At 46.0% G+C, this 15,393-nt stretch overlaps 1 protein-coding gene across 1 annotated transcript; it reads right to left on the reverse strand.

Moving 5' to 3' along the window:
• Nucleotides 1-1,804: 1,804 nt before the first annotated feature.
• Nucleotides 1,805-9,106, reverse strand: LOC146355438 (galectin-1-like). Its single transcript, XM_084840898.1, has 4 exons — nt 9,040-9,106; nt 5,320-5,399; nt 4,048-4,219; nt 1,805-1,994 (listed from the first exon to the last, which is right to left on the reverse strand). Exons 1-4 carry the CDS (start codon nt 9,046-9,048, stop codon nt 1,848-1,850), a joined length of 408 nt encoding a protein of 135 aa, XP_084697024.1. The 5' UTR covers nt 9,049-9,106; the 3' UTR covers nt 1,805-1,847.
• Nucleotides 9,107-15,393: the final 6,287 nt, after the last annotated feature.

Here is a 15,393-nt window from a genome sequence, read left to right on the forward strand (position 1 = left end):
ATGTTTGAAAACATTTTCTGATCATGGATGTATGTAGCTCCTGACACACTTATTTTTATTTTGAAAATATGTTCTCCTCTTCTACAACAAAATGGTGCTTAACCCCAAGTAAATGTATTTAGCAGCCTTTTCTTGGGTTCTGCGTTTATCATCCCTATTAGGTAAGAATGACTGCTTTGGGTGGCAAGGGGACAGAATGCTAGTTATCAGGTTCCTAGACATCAGCCTTTCCTTACAGAATCAGGTTATCCCTCCTAGCCATCCACAAAATATTCAAGTTATAAAAAGCCTTCTGGGTGAACCCAAAGGTCCACCTATTCTAATGCATCCCATGCCGATAAGGGCCACGCAGAGGCTTCTGGGAATCTCACAATGGGTACATGGCTAACTACCATTGGGGTTTGTTTAATCCCCCTTTTAAAAGCCCCCTAAAGACCAATCTCTACCATTACACTTAATTCGTTGTTGTTCAGTCATGTCCGACTCTTCGTGACCCCATGGACCATAGCACGCCAGGCCTTCCTGTCCTGCGTTCTCTCCCGGAGCGTGCTCAAGTCCATATTCATTGCATCAGTGATGCTATCTAGCCATCTCATCCTCTGCCTTCTCCTTTTGCCTTCAGTCTTTCCCAGCATCAGGGTCTTTTCCAGACAGTTTTCTCTTCGCATTAGGTGGCCAAAATATTTGAGCTTCAGCTTCATACACTTAATTATCCCTTTCTAAATGATACTGAAAAGTTGAGCTTGTTCTAATTTACTACCTTTCCTCTTCCCTAGATCATTACTATGTTTTACTTTTCTACTTGAATTTTTTCTAGTGTTATTAGGAAAAAAAGGCCTAGTAAAGGGGCTGGATCCAGACTTAGTCATACTTACAGAAGTCCCACTGAAAGCAATGAGACTTAAGTTGGTTATACTTAGAGCAGACCCACTGAAATCATCACTAAGTCAGGATCCAACCTCATAAGAGCTTCAGCTATTTGGGCAGTATAGAAATATAATTAAATAAGTTCTCATGAATTACTATGATAAGGGCACAGTTTACCCCCCGCCCCAAGGCTATTTAAAATTAAACAGAAATACAATTTCCAGTGATGTGTTTAGTGTTGCATGTACTTTGACCATCATTTGGCTGTATAGGCAGATTCAGCATATAGCATATTGATTCAGCTTAAAATGACAGAGACGCTTTTAAAGTAGTTAGGATGCAATCCTATGTATATTTAGGCAGAAAAACATCCTACAATTCCCAGGATGCTCCAGCCAGTATGTACAACTTTTTTCTGTCTAAACGTGCTTGAGACTGCACCCTTAATGGTCTTATGGGGTCCCCATTTAGATGGCCACATGTATTACTACAGATGTGAACCTCACAGCTATAATTTCTCTTCACCCCACAACCACCATTCCATTCCACTGCATCTACATTCCTGATATGTTAGAACAAAAACTGTTTACCAGCCCTGCTTTAAAAAAAAAAAACAACAACAACTCTGTGCATGTGCAGTTCTGCCTCTGAAATCATAAATCACTTAAATCTTAGCACTATCATGACCACAGGAATAAAATGGGAGTTTGCTTCTGTTCTGCTGATCACCTGCTGCTCTCTTGGTGTTCATTTAGGGGGACCCTTGGCTGTGGGGGCCCTGGATTTGGTCCCAAGTTCCAGCCCTACCTGCCCCACTGATTATCAGGCAGGAGAGTAGCAGGAATCCAAATCAGGAGTAGCTTGGTAAGACTTCCAGGCTGGTATTTGCATGTCAAAAGGAAGCATAGGAGGATGGCAATAAGACAGAGGCAAAAGTCAAGTAACACATTTTTGTTTATTTCTGGGTTTGTGACCACAGTTCATCCAATTTTGATGGATTTGATGCTGATGTCTCCCTCCACCGAGAAGTATTCTGCAGACCCCAGCCCTAGCCGATTAGGGAACTTGACCTCCTGGTCTCCGTTCATCTTCACCGTCACCTCCTCACCATCAAGGGAGACACAGATCTGGCAAGCAAAGGCAAGCAGTTAACTCACTGCAGTTTCCTGGAAGTGGCCATTTAAATAATAAAGATGGCCCAGACAGAGGTACCGCTTAGGGAAGGATGCCATGCCCAGCATTTCATGCCACATGCAATTATGCCTCAGAGCAACACCGATGTCTTGCCAACTCATTAGTTCTGTCCTTGACAGCATTATACTATTTGTGGTCTTGGAGTCATCTTCTATCCCCTCTAGAAACTAGGGGGGTCTGTGCAGGGGCATTAGGGATCTCTGGCCATTCTCAGCAGCCTCAGCAATAAACCCCAGGATGCCTTGGGGGAAGTCACAGTAGTTATAATAAAATTCTCAGAAGCAGAAACCAGAAGTTAATTTTAAGAGGGGCCATATTTGTACTGAATAAGAGCTGAACACTGTCTTATTTATTTATTTATTTATTTATTCATTCATTCCATTCATTCTTTATTACATGTATATCCCACCTTTCCCCCGTGCGTACCACCTTGGGCTCCTTGATCCTCCTCTCCATTTTATCCTCACAACCACCCTGTGAGGCAGGCTAAGCTGAGAATCAATGACTTGAGGTTCATGACTGAGTGGGGATTTGAACCTGAGTCTTCCAAGTCCAGTCCAATACTCTAACCACTACACCACACTGGCTCTTCGGACAAATCAAAACATTGGCAAAGGGCTCTTTTAGCCCCAACACACACACACACACACACACACACACACACCCCAGTGTGTGAACAGTACAGGCTCAGCCAGAAGTCTCTTTATGCATGTGCTCATTCCCATGTTCAGACCAAGAGATACCAGTGAGCCACTGAGGTGCATAGAGACATCTACCCATGCCACCAATGTTGTTTACACTTGGGAGGGGAAGAAGAGATATGGCTGTGATTATAATAGTTAGGTGGGTCTATGTAATACGCATCTGTGGCAAACGACACACACTCCTTTGCTTAGATATCACTTGTTAATTTAAAACAAAAATGTAGTCACCATAAGTGCTCTTAACATTTTTATAGCTTAGCCCCATTCTGCAGTGGGCCTTTGGACCTTTCTTGATGTCCCCACCACCCCCTTGAATTCTGAACACTGTGCTTTGGGATCAAAGATGAAAGGATATACTCCCCCTCTCCACCAAGAGAAGTTGATTCTCTGTGTGGGAGATCCATCAAGGCTATTTCAAGCCCTTCTCCCCATGGACAGCTCCAGAGGCTAGTGTGGTCAGCAGAGGATAGCTCCAGGTTCGGAGGCTAAGTGGGCAAGATGCCCTCAGTGACCTGGTTCTCATGAGCACCACAGCACATCGTGGCTTGTTTAAGCCACATCAGGCTGTGGCACAAGCCAGGCGGGTTTTGAATATTCAAGCCACAGTTTGTCATGTTGTTGAACCCAGGCAGACGGGGTTGTGCAAGGGTTACAAACAGCCGTTGGATAACCCCGAAACAGGGTTTGGATGATATCACAAGCTGCAGTTTGAATATGCAAAATGGCAGTTGGCATGCACTGCAGCTTAAAATAAACCAGACTGGCCTGCTTGATCATGAGAATAGCCCAGTGACATGGCCCTCTTTCTCCCTGCAATCCCTCACTTGCCCTCACTCTGCCAATTTCCATCGCTGCCCAGAGAACAAGGAGAGAGAAGTGATTGGACAGTGGCAGCTGTTACTCCCTCCTGCTGTCTCCCATTGCTGGTGGTGCTCTCCCTCAGGGAGAGACAGCCAGAGTGGGTGAGCAGTGATAAGAGCAACAGGACTAAAGGGTTCTGGTAGTCACTAATGGGGCCCCCACTGAGCTGTGGGCATTGGCAAATGTCCAGTAATGCCAATCCCTGGTGCCAGTCCTGCTGGTGAGGCATTTACTTCAAAACCCCACACATCCTCTCTTCACACAGAGCACCCACGGAGGTCAGAAGGAGCCCAGGAGCATGTCCCTATTCTTCCAGTTTAAGTGGGGGCAGTGAGAATGCCTTGCCCTGGAGCCCCCAAAATCCTGGAACCAGCACTGCCTCACTTTCAGCCTACTGCTGTGCCGAGACTCTCCTCCTCACCTTGGTCTCTTCTCCCAGCTGGAAGGGGAACGCCGACTCCCGCAACTCCAAACCCCACTCTCCCCCTGTCTTGGAGTTACATACGATGATCTTGCTGTCTCCAAGGCTCTCAAAGCGAGGGTTGAAGTGAAGGATCAGATCTGAGCCATCCCGGCCCAGGTTGAGGGCAAAACTAGCAAAGGGAGGGGCACGTTAGACACAAGCAGCGATGCACATTGTGGGCTCCAACTTAATATGAGATGGGAGAGGCTAATCCTGCCCAGTTCCATCATTACAGTTCAATCCCTCCCCCCCAAATCCCAGCAAGCAGTACTGTATTAGCCTATCACTAACCTCTTCCCCTTATCAGCATTCTCCACCCGCTGCGTGGTTGCTAGGGTGTAGCGATGACCCTTTTTCTCTTCCCCTGACCCCAGCTTAATCCCTACTTGGCCTTTAAGAACATCAGCTTGATCTGCTGAAGTCATTATCTGAAAAACCTTACCTGTTGGAGCAAAGCATCACCACTTACTACTAACCACAGGGCTGATAAGGCCCTGGAGCAGGACTTGAGTTAGTGTCACCTCCAGGATTTCAGAGGCCCTTGGGCAAGCTGCTCTCGGTGGGCCCCTTCTTGGAGGGCCCCCCTTCCTCACCAGTGGCACTGCCACCCATCCACTTGCTCTCTGGGCCCAATCCATCCATCCAAATAGGAGGAGGTGGTATAGGGCTAGGAGACTATGGGGGCTGGCAGGAACCCCACTGCATGGTTCTGGCCCCTGGCAGGTGCCCAAGAGTGTCAACCTCTGTTGCCAGGCCCAGCTTGGGCAACTTCAAGGGGAACTGGCAGTGCCCTCTCAGTATTATAAAGAGAGCATTTTGTCTGAAAGTGGGGTTTCGTCGAGATGTTTTCAAACAGCACAGTTCTGACATTGAGATGTCTGCTTAAAACTTGTCTCTTTATGCAGGCTTTCCCTGAAGTGTAACACCGCACAGTAGAGTGCAGGGTTTTATTGTTGATTAACTGTACTATGTTGCTTTCATTGTTATATTTATTGATATTTGTATGCCATTGTATTTTATGTTCACTGCTTTCATACTTTTCTGGCAAAATGGATATAAATTTGAACGAATAAATAAATAAAATTCATTATGTGGTACAGCACCAGAATGCAGGGTTCTAGGGTTGTCAATGTTCATTTTTGCTTATGTTGATTTTACAGCTTGTCCAAGGCATAGACATGTCCAGATATTTAACCTTCACACTAGCTAAAGCCCACTAACAATACCAACCTCTTAGCATCTGGGGCCACTTTCCCCTTCACTTTGATGCATTCACCAACCTTGATGGACAAGTGGGAAAAAACCATTTTCTGAAGGAAGGGGAAGCAAAAAAGCATTAGAATGTGCGCAGTCTCTAATATGAGGACACATATATCTCCCCACCCCTGTGGGATAGGGAAACACTTTCCACTGCAAAGTGTTCACCGAGGAGCCCCCTGTGTATGGTAGAAAGTTCAGAAACAGGCCCACAGAGAGCGGGGTACATGGAAATGGGTGCTCTTCAAGCCATGCGCTATGTACAGCCAGTTAACACACACATGGACACACACATGATCTTTTTAAGACACTGTGCCTGAACACCACACCAGGATAACGGGTTGAAACAGTAGCCGAGGCAAGATTGACATAAAAAGCACCCTGCTGGATCAGACCAGAGGTTTCTATAGTGCGACAACATCCCTTTTCCCACAGTGGCCAACTACATGCCCACTCTAGATGCCTGGGTGGGGTGGCCACCTAGGCATCACCAAAAAAAAAGGACAAAAGAGGACAGATTTGCATAACATCTGCATATGCTAATTTATATGCATAGGTGCAAATTTAGAAATTACAGTAACGTCACTAGAAATGCAGTACAGCTGACCATAGTGGGGACAACTGTGACCAGGTGACCTGTGTGTCTACTCAGTCAGCTGTTGTCCAGGTATTCACTGTGGATGGGCAACTTCAAGGTCAGTGCTGATTGACCTCCCTTATGGTTCTTTAACTTGGAACAGGCTTTGGACCGGACAGCAATTCCAATAGATGACACTGTCAAATAGAGGACTATGCTCTGTCAAGTAGGACACATGGCCACCCTATGCCTGGGCCCTATGGGAAAGCCCACAAGCAGGACATGAGGGCACCAGCCCATTCCTGCTGTGGTTCCACAGCAAGTTGTTTTGAGAGGCATTCTGCCTGCTTCTACACCTGGAGGTAACCTACAGTCATCATGACCAATAGCCACTGATGGCCTTCTCCTCCATTAATCTGCTTATCCTCTTCTCAAGCCACCTATGTTGGTTGCCATTGTCACATCTTGTGGACAGCAAGTTCTGTAGTTAACTACACTGTATAACATGGATGGGGGACATGCAGTCTAACAACTTATGGAGGACCACAACTCCCATCATGCCTCACCATTGGCTCTGCTGGTTAGGGCTGATGGGAGTTGCCATCCAACCACATCTGGAGGGTCATAACTTCTCCATCTTTGGTCTATATGAAGGAATACTTCGTTTTTGTCTGTCCCCATGATTGGATGAGCCCATGTCCTCAAAACTACTCCAGGGGTGCAGAACCTCTTTCAGTCAGAAGGCTGAACTCTATTTCGAAGACGCTCTCTGATGCCACATTCCATGGGTACAAAGGTAAACACAGTGGGGCCAAAACCCCCAAAATACCAAATTCTAGTTTAAAGCTCTTACTGCCAATAACTAGGCCTTAGGAGAGGCATTTCAACCTTTTATGTAGTTGTTTCCCCACACTAAAAGCTGGAAAACTAAACAATCAGTAGTTGATTGAAAGGGGTGGGAAGGGGGTGTGGCCTCCTGGGGAACCGGACTAGAATCCTCAGAGAGCCAGATTTGGCCCCCAGGCCTGAGGTTTTGCATCCCTGAGCTAGTCCTTCCCCCTTCCTAGGAAACTTGGGAACTGTAGTTTTGCAAAGGGAGGGGGGAAGGGGGGAAGAAAAGAGAACTAAGCTTCCAACCATAGGGGTGGAAAGAGACATAATTTACACAGGTATTACATCTCATTTGCATTTGAATCCGCCACATGCAGAGCAGGAATGTAATGTAAAAAACTATGCGGGGGTGAGTTATACTTCCCCAGCATTTCTCTGAATTCAGTTGGGAAAGAGGATAGTTCATACCAGACAAGGGGTTACAAAGTTTTCACTACTTGAAACTAAAATCCAATATTGGGGGTCAGTGGGTCACAAGGCCAAGCCATAAGAGAATGGCATGACAGAATTTGTAGGCGAGAAACCGGGCTCTATGGGATTCCAGCTCCTACCTGGAATTGGTTTTGTAATAAGCCAGTAGCAGACTATCTCCATGTGGTTAATGAATAAAGGAAGAGTAAGACAACTTTGTTTGAGTTTCGCCAATGCAAGCCAGTAGGATCTCTTTCGTAAGACTTTCAAGGAGTCTTTCAGAAATCCCAGTCTCATTTTGGTCCTTGGAACTAACAATATGGCTTACAGTCCAGTGTTACTCACAGAGCCTCCTCAAGGCCAGAGTTAGCCAATCGTTATGTACTCAGCTCACCACAAGGCATACTGATTCATATCATAGAACATCAACAATCCCTAGCCTTGTTGTTCCTAAATGGCATACCAAGATCACCTGCACACCACACAAAGTGTTAAACTCTCCCAGGACACAGAAGTATCCACTTAGTATAGCTAAGGCTGCCTGTTATGCAAGTCACTGTGGTGGCCTTGGACCTTTCACCTTCTAATCAGGAGAAATGCCTAGATCAGGGGTTCCCAACTTGTTGGGTCAGCTGATGCATTTGGAACGTTGATGTCATGGATGCATTCATAAAACGGCTGCTATGGTGGGTGTGGCCAGTCACAAAACACTCATTTCCTAGAGAGCAAACTGATGAGACTACAAGAAAAGTAACTTGCCCAAGAACATAAGTACCAGGTGGATGTGGTTTCGTGTGTTGGAGCTCAGACCCCACACTTTTGAGACCAAATCAAGATAGTGCTGGAGGGCAGCCCTTTGCTCCACAGCATGATAGCCTCCCAGTTAAAAGAAAGAGAAATCTTACACAATAAAATTAAATAAAGTCAGGAGGGAGAGGGACAGAGAGGTGTTTGAAACCCAAGGCTTAGCTCATCAACTCATGCACACAGCAAGCATCAGTGAAGGTTGGTAGCACCTTACCACTGAAGAGTAATGCTTTGGGGCAGGGTTGGCCCAAGGTACTTTACTGCTTGAGGCAAACAAAATATGCACACAAATCAGGGTGCATAATACCCATAGCGAAAAAAAATCTTGTATCTCTCATTGTCAAGGATGGGGAGTTACAACTGTAAAAAGTTACAAGTTTGTTTCTCTTTCATGGCAGAAAACTGAAGTACTTCAATGGGTATCTCACTCTGCCCAATGGTAGGGGCTGGCCCTGCTTTTTGGGCTCAGAAGTATGTATGCCTGAAGAAAGAGTACTTTCACTGTGAAGTGTATGGGGGACTCAGCCTTAACCACTTGTGTTGTATGAGTTAAGAGAACAGCAGCTTTCTCCTTCCTTATTTTGAGCAATATTTTTTTAAAGTTAATTATTAAGGAGATATCATTAGACACAGCCTTCCCCAATCTTGTGCCCTCCAGGTGCAACTCCCAGCTTTCCTCACCATTAGCCACACTAGCTGGGGCTGATGGGAATTGAAGTCCAAACTATCTGGAGAGCACCAGGTTGGGGAAGACTACACCACAGCAACATGCAAGAGTTCTAGAATAAAACATTACACTACCCCTCAGAAAACTACAGATTTCCCTCCCCCACTGCTCAAAACAAAATCCTTACAAGTTATTGGCTCAGGATTACCCAACCTCCATTCGTCCCTACAAAAAGCTACAATAAATCATCCTACCTAATCATTATATTAGCCACACAAGGTCAAAAAATGCATGTTAAACAAAGGTCTACTACCTGCGCTAGCAGGCTAAAACAACTTACAGTCTCCATTGTGAACTTAATGACTCAGCTCCACACAAGCGCGATGCTTGAGTACTCTTAATGTTCTGCCTGACCTTTAAACAGAGGCAAGGAATAAGCACTGCCACCAACCAATCAGAATAGAAGGGATTGACCAATAGAGATTAGAATCACACAACTCATCCAACCAAATTGCCTCTCTGTTTGATGCTATTTACACATCTCACTTGATGGGAGGGTCACATTTGTGTCCCATTCCCTGCCAATCAGAGAAAGGATGGGCATGACAGAAAAATGCCTGGGCAATATTTTGGAGCCTGTCTCTGTCAGTGATTCACAGCACAATCCTATCCATGTCTACTCAGAAGGAAGTCCCATTGAGTTCAGTGGGGGCTTATTCCAAGGTAAATGGATAAAGGAGTTCCTGGACATCTACCATTGGTTTTTGGCAGGTGCATTCTAGTCATCAATCTAGCAAGCATTTATAGGCACAAATGGCTACTAGTCATGATGGGTCTATGCTACCTCCAGGATCAGAGCCAGCCTGCCTCTGGTTACCAATTACTGGGAAATTCAGTAGCTACAGTCCTCATGTCCAGATTCTGGGCTTGGGGGGTGGAGGGCAATCTGCTTCAGCACTGTGGGAAACAGGATGCTGGACTTTGGTCATGTGTTCTTATAACTTCCACTGTGTGTAATAACAGAAGCAAAGAAACCTTTGAACATATAGACAGAAAAAGAATAGAACTCCAGTGAGGTGGGGGCTCCAGCGTCTGTGGGGTGATGAATCCGCTCCAGGTTTCAGTCAGAGCCAGTCAGAACTCTAAAGGAGCTATCCAAGGTTGGATAGCTCCTTTAGAGTTCTGACTGAAACCTGGAGCTGATTCACCACCCCACTGACATCGGAGCTGCCAGCCTCCACTGCGACTGACACACTTCAGGTAAAAACTGAAAGCCATCGCTGGCCCTGGTTCTTCATGGGTGAGTATCACTCTATAGTTTGGTATCTCTATGGTAAAGTTTGGTATTCTGATATAGTTTGGTGTATCAGGGGACTGGAAACAAACAAACCTCTATGAAGAGAGACTGAAAGAATTGGGCATGTTTAGCCTTGAGAAGAGAAGACTGAGGGGAGATAGGATAGCGCTCTTCAAGTACTTGAAAGGTTGTCCCAAAGAGGAAGGCCAGGATCTCATCCCGGAGTGCAGGACACGGAATAATGGGCTCCAGTTACAGGAAGCCAGATTCTGGCTGAACATCAGAAAAAACATCCTGACTGTTAGAGCAATACGACAATGGAACCAATGACCTAGGGAGGTGGTGGGCTCTCCCACACTGGAGGCGTTCAAGACGAGGCTGGACAGCCATCTGTCAGGGATGCTTTGACTTGGATTCCTCGATTGAGCGGGGGGTTGGACTCGATGGCCTTGTAGGCCCCTTCCAACCCTACTATTCTATGATTCTATGATTCTAAAAATGCTATATATTTTGAATTGGAGTGGGAAATTGGTTCTGTTTTAGCCCCACCCCATTCCCACAACTGTCAATCATTTGTGCAGTTTTTTCCCCATTCTGAAAGGTTGAAGTGCCTCTCCTACGGCTTAGTGACCAGCAGAAAGACATTTCAGCTAAAATAACCTGGCAGTTTTGGTATTTTGGCCCCACATTTTTTGCCTCTGGCCTTGCCCACCACCGGAATGCAGCTGCCCAAAGCTTCCCCAAAATTGAATTCAGGCCCTGGGCTGAAAGAGGTTTCCACCCTGGCCTTAACACTCGCCCTGTTCAGACATATCCCTCACACACTGGATGGACACTTGGGGGCAATAGCCGCGAAGTGCTAAGCAACCCCGCCCCTGGCATTGTGCATTCTGACTAGCCTGCCCTGAGGCATCCACATGTCCAGCGCAAATGCCTCAACTGCAGAGGGGCACCCGTTGCGCATACAGCTGGACACGCAAAGCCTGTCTCCGCCTGTAACCATGTATGCTGTATATGTAGGGCTAGTTGGCATGCTCATTTTCAGGTGTGTGGCTAGCTGGCGCAGACCTGCCCACCTCTGGAATGAATGCAGCCCCCAAGAGCTTCTCCAGAACTGAATACAGCCCTTGGGCTGGAAGAGGCTCAGCACCTCAGGCTTAACACTGGCCACGCTAGCTTGGAATGACAGGAGTTGCAGTCCCACATGTCTGGAGGGCACCATGTTGGGAAAGGCTGGAGTAGAGCAAGGTTTGAATTTTTGTCTAAACTTTCAGTATCTAGTTCTGAGTATTCGGGACAAGGGTGTTTGTGAGTATGGGGCCAAGTGGTTCTAGTTATACTGTGTGATGTGGTCGGGGTATGTTTGAATGGAACTTCAACAGAACCCCTGTAAAATTCTGTAATTCTGTGAATGAAACAGGGCAATAGCATGATTAAAGTCTCATCTGAAAGCACCCAGTGACTTTTGAAACCAACACAGATGTAATCACCACAGATGTAAACTGGCCTAATAGTTATTTCCTCTCACCAGAAAATCCTAGTAGTTCTGTAGGAGGTGGGGATAGCATATCCTTCTGACTAGGGTATCCTTCCCCAATCTGGTGCATACCATGTGTTTTGGACTTTAGTTCCCATCAGCCCCAGCCAGCATGGCTAATGGTCAGGAATGCTGGGAATTGTAGTCCAAAAAATCTGGAGGCCACCAGCTTGAGAAGAATAGGACGAGGGCAACCAAAATGATCAAGGGCATGGAGCAATTTCTTTGGGGCTTTTTAGCTTAGAAAAAAAAGCAAGTTAGGGAATGAATTTATATCCTTCTGTTTGAATTAACTTTTAATTGTTTTAAGTTTTAATTGTAAGTCACCTTGGGGGGCCTGTTCAGGCCAAAAAGGCAACTCATAAAAGTATAAGTAAATAAAATTATGCATTGTGTGACGAAAGTGGGTAGAGAGTATTTCTCTCTTGCTCATGATACTAAAACCCGAGGCCATCCAAGGAAACTAGTCAGTGGGCAATTCAGGACAGATAAAAGAAAGTACTTCTTCATCCAGTGCAGAGCTCAACCATGGAATTCACTACCACAAGATGTAGAGACAATGGCCACCAACATGGATGGCTTAAAGGGGGATTAGACAAATTCAGGAAGGTCTGTGGCTCAATGGTAGAGCACAGGCTTTGCATGCAGAAGGTCCCGGCTTCAACTCACGGCATCTCCAGGTAGGGCTTAGAAAGACCCCTGAAGAGTCATCGCCAGTCAGCGTCAACAGTATTGGGGTAGATGGACCAAAGGTCTGACTCAGTGTAAGGCAGCTTCCTATGTGCCTCAATTCATGCGGGAGAAGGCTATCAATGGCTACTAGTCCTGATGGCTATATGCTACCCCCAGAATCAGAGGCAGCATGTCTCTGTATAGCAGTTGCTGCTGGGGAATATGAGCGGGAGGATGCTATTGTGTTCACGTCCTGCTTGCAGGCCTCCCAGAGGCATCTGGTTGGCCACTGTGGGAACAGAGTGGTGGGCTAGGTAGGACTTTGGACTGATCCAGCAAGCCTCTTCTTATGACTCTTTCAATACCATTGTCAAACTGCAATCCCAGGATTCTTTGGGGAAAGCCATGACAGTGAAATTGGCATTCATTAGATTACTATACAGGCCCTTGTTTCTAAGGCACTGAAAAATAATCATAACCATTAGTATAAGTTTGTTGCATAGATATGCCCTCAGGACACTGACAGTGACAAAACCTGTGGGTGACAGACTGAACCGACTTCCCATCTGTGTCTGTCTGCTAATGATAATATGACATTTAAAATTAAGAAACTAATTCTTAAAGGCCAGGGACCTCCATGCTCCCAGTGCTTTACTTGTATGTTGTTTTGCCAGGCAGCTGTTTTTCTGTTGCTTTCCAAAACACCCTCCTATATTTGCCCTGGGAAATCTTGGCTGCTGTAATTACAGTCATTGCCTAGCTTCTCTTTATCTTGCTCTCGGCATCCCACATGTTAAGTGGACAAGAGTTCTTAATAGGCCACAAGAGGCTCAAAGCACAAGCCATAATGAAGTGAGGAGATAAGACTGAAATTATAGCATGAAATGACAGAGTGCTGTACGCAGCTCTCTCTTCTGTTTCCTCCCCTCCGGTACTCTAGTATCTACACAATAGCTGAAAAAGAGTAAATTTCTGAAGCTGAGTAACACTTTCCAGGGGGAGATGGTCTTGTGGTCAAATGAATTCACTAGCTATGCTTCACTGGTACTAAACACTGCACTGACTGGGCTGTGACAGACCCTGGGCTCAATTCTCTCTTTCTTATTTATTTATGAAATTTATTCACCCACTTTTCATGATAAAATAATCCCAACACAGGTTACAACTAATAAAACACAATAAAATAATACATCGACCAAAGAACACACACAATCAAACAGAGGAGAACAGTAACACAGATAAGTAACAGTTTACATAATGCATGCCATTACATGAGAGCCAGTATGGTATAGTGGTTAGAGTACTGGACTGGGCCTGGGGAGACTCAGAATGAAGTGTCCATGGAGCTCACTGGGTGACTTTGGGCCAGTCACTGACTCTCAGCCTAAACTACTTCACAGGGTTGTTGTGAAGATAACATGGAGAGGAAGAAAAGAATCATGCACGCCAACCTAGGCGGAAAGGGTGGGATAGAAATGTAATAAATAAATAAATGCAGCAAAACAAATTCATTCAAAAGATTGGGTGAGCAAATAGGTCTTTAGCTGGTGCCAAAAGCTTGCAAGACTCAGTGCCGACCATATATGGTGGCGGCGGGAATTCTGTGATCAGGGTGCCTGTATGTTGTTGTTGTTGTTGTTCAGTCGTTCAGTCGTGTCCGACTCTTCGTGACCCCATGGACCAGAGCACGCCAGGCCCTCCTGTCCTGCACTCTCTCCCGGAGTGTGTGCAAGTCCATATTCATTGCATCGGTGATGCTATCTAGCCATCTCATCCTCTGCCGTCCCCTTCTCTTTTTGTCTTCAGTCTTTCCCAGCATCAGGGTCTTTTCCAGAGAGTTTTCTCTTCGCATTAGGTGGCCAAAATATTGGAGCTTCAGCTTCAGTATCTGTCCTTCCAATGAGCACTCAGGGTTGATTTCCCTCAGGATTGACTGATTTGACCTCCTTGCAGTCCAGGGGACTCGTAAGAGTCTTTTCCAGCACCACAGTTCGAAAGCATTAATTCTTCGGCGCTCAGCCTTCCTTATAGTCCAGCTCTCACAGCCATACATTGCAATCTCACAGCCATACACAGCCATGCAAGACTCAGTGCTGACCATATATGGTGGTGGCGGGAATTCTGCGATCAGGGTGCCTGTATGGAGAACACCATCTCTTGGGTTGCCACATAGCAAACTCCAGGCAAATGAAGCACTTTCTAAAGGGCATCCTCATTCAATTTTAATATCCAGGGATGCACATAAGATCCCTTCCACAGCCTCCCACTTTTTTGCCTCCGGGTTATGTTGTTCATTCTTCTGGCTTCAGGGAGAAGGTTTCCTAATATAAACCAGGGTAAATCAGGGGTGTTGAATCTCTTTCAGCCTGAGGACTGAATTGCATTTCAGAGAAGCTCTAGTGGTGGATGGGGCTGAAGTGAAAAGAGCTGGGGCCAAAAATACCAGCACACTTTAGCCTAAAGCTCTTGCTTCCAGTCACTAAGCTTTAGGAGAGGCTTTTCAACCTTTTAGAATGGGGAAAAAATGCACAAAAGTTGGGAAAGCATGGGTGGTCAGGGGAAATGGGGCAGGGCAGGGAGCATGGCCAGCCAGGGAATCCTGAAGGGTTAGACTGGGACCCAGGTGGGCCACATTTGGCCCCCAGGTCCGAGGTGCAATATCCCTAAACAAACCAGGAAGTTTCAGTCCAGAGTTTCTTTAGGATTATGTCCAAACTTGGATCCCTGGCTTGTTCTCCTAACTAGCCAGAATCATAAGCCAGGTTTTTTTTTCTTGGTTTATGATTCTGACTTGTTAGGAAAGGGTCAAGCCAGTGATCACAGTTCAGATGTAACGCTAAACAAACCATGGACAGAGGCTTCCTGGTTTCTTTAGTCACTTCCACAGGCAGGAGAAACCAAGGAGGAGCAATCCAGCAGCATGCACCTGTTGCACCTGAACAGGCCCGCTGCCTCTCTCAAAACAGATTTCACCTCCCTTCAGAATGATTCCCTGCCCCAAGCCTCACTCTTCTTAGCGCTCCAAAAGTTCTGTGTGGTAAACTGTTGGAATCACTGTAAGGGAAGTGGGAAACAAAATACACAATTCCCACCTGTTTGCCACACGCTTGCCGTCAATGTTCCACAACATTGACAACAGAGAATGATAGACATAGGCATGCGCAGTACATTGCGTTAGGGTGTGCACC

This window comes from Heloderma suspectum, chromosome 2 (genome assembly GCF_057233095.1).
Source record: "Heloderma suspectum isolate Gila_16-S chromosome 2, 16-S_ref, whole genome shotgun sequence".
In the NCBI taxonomy this organism is placed as follows: domain Eukaryota; kingdom Metazoa; phylum Chordata; class Lepidosauria; order Squamata; family Helodermatidae; genus Heloderma; species Heloderma suspectum.

What these genes read in the sequence shown, in the direction of transcription:
- LOC146355438 (XM_084840898.1), bottom strand. An exon ending in GTGGCCCCAGATGCTAAGAG is followed by an intron (nt 4,220 to 5,319) that starts GTTGGTATTGTT and finishes TCCCTTTGCTAG; the next exon opens with TTTTGCCCTCAACCTGGGCC. An exon ending in AGCTGGGAGAAGAGACCAAG is followed by an intron (nt 1,995 to 4,047) that starts GTGAGGAGGAGA and finishes TTTGCTTGCCAG; the next exon opens with ATCTGTGTCTCCCTTGATGG.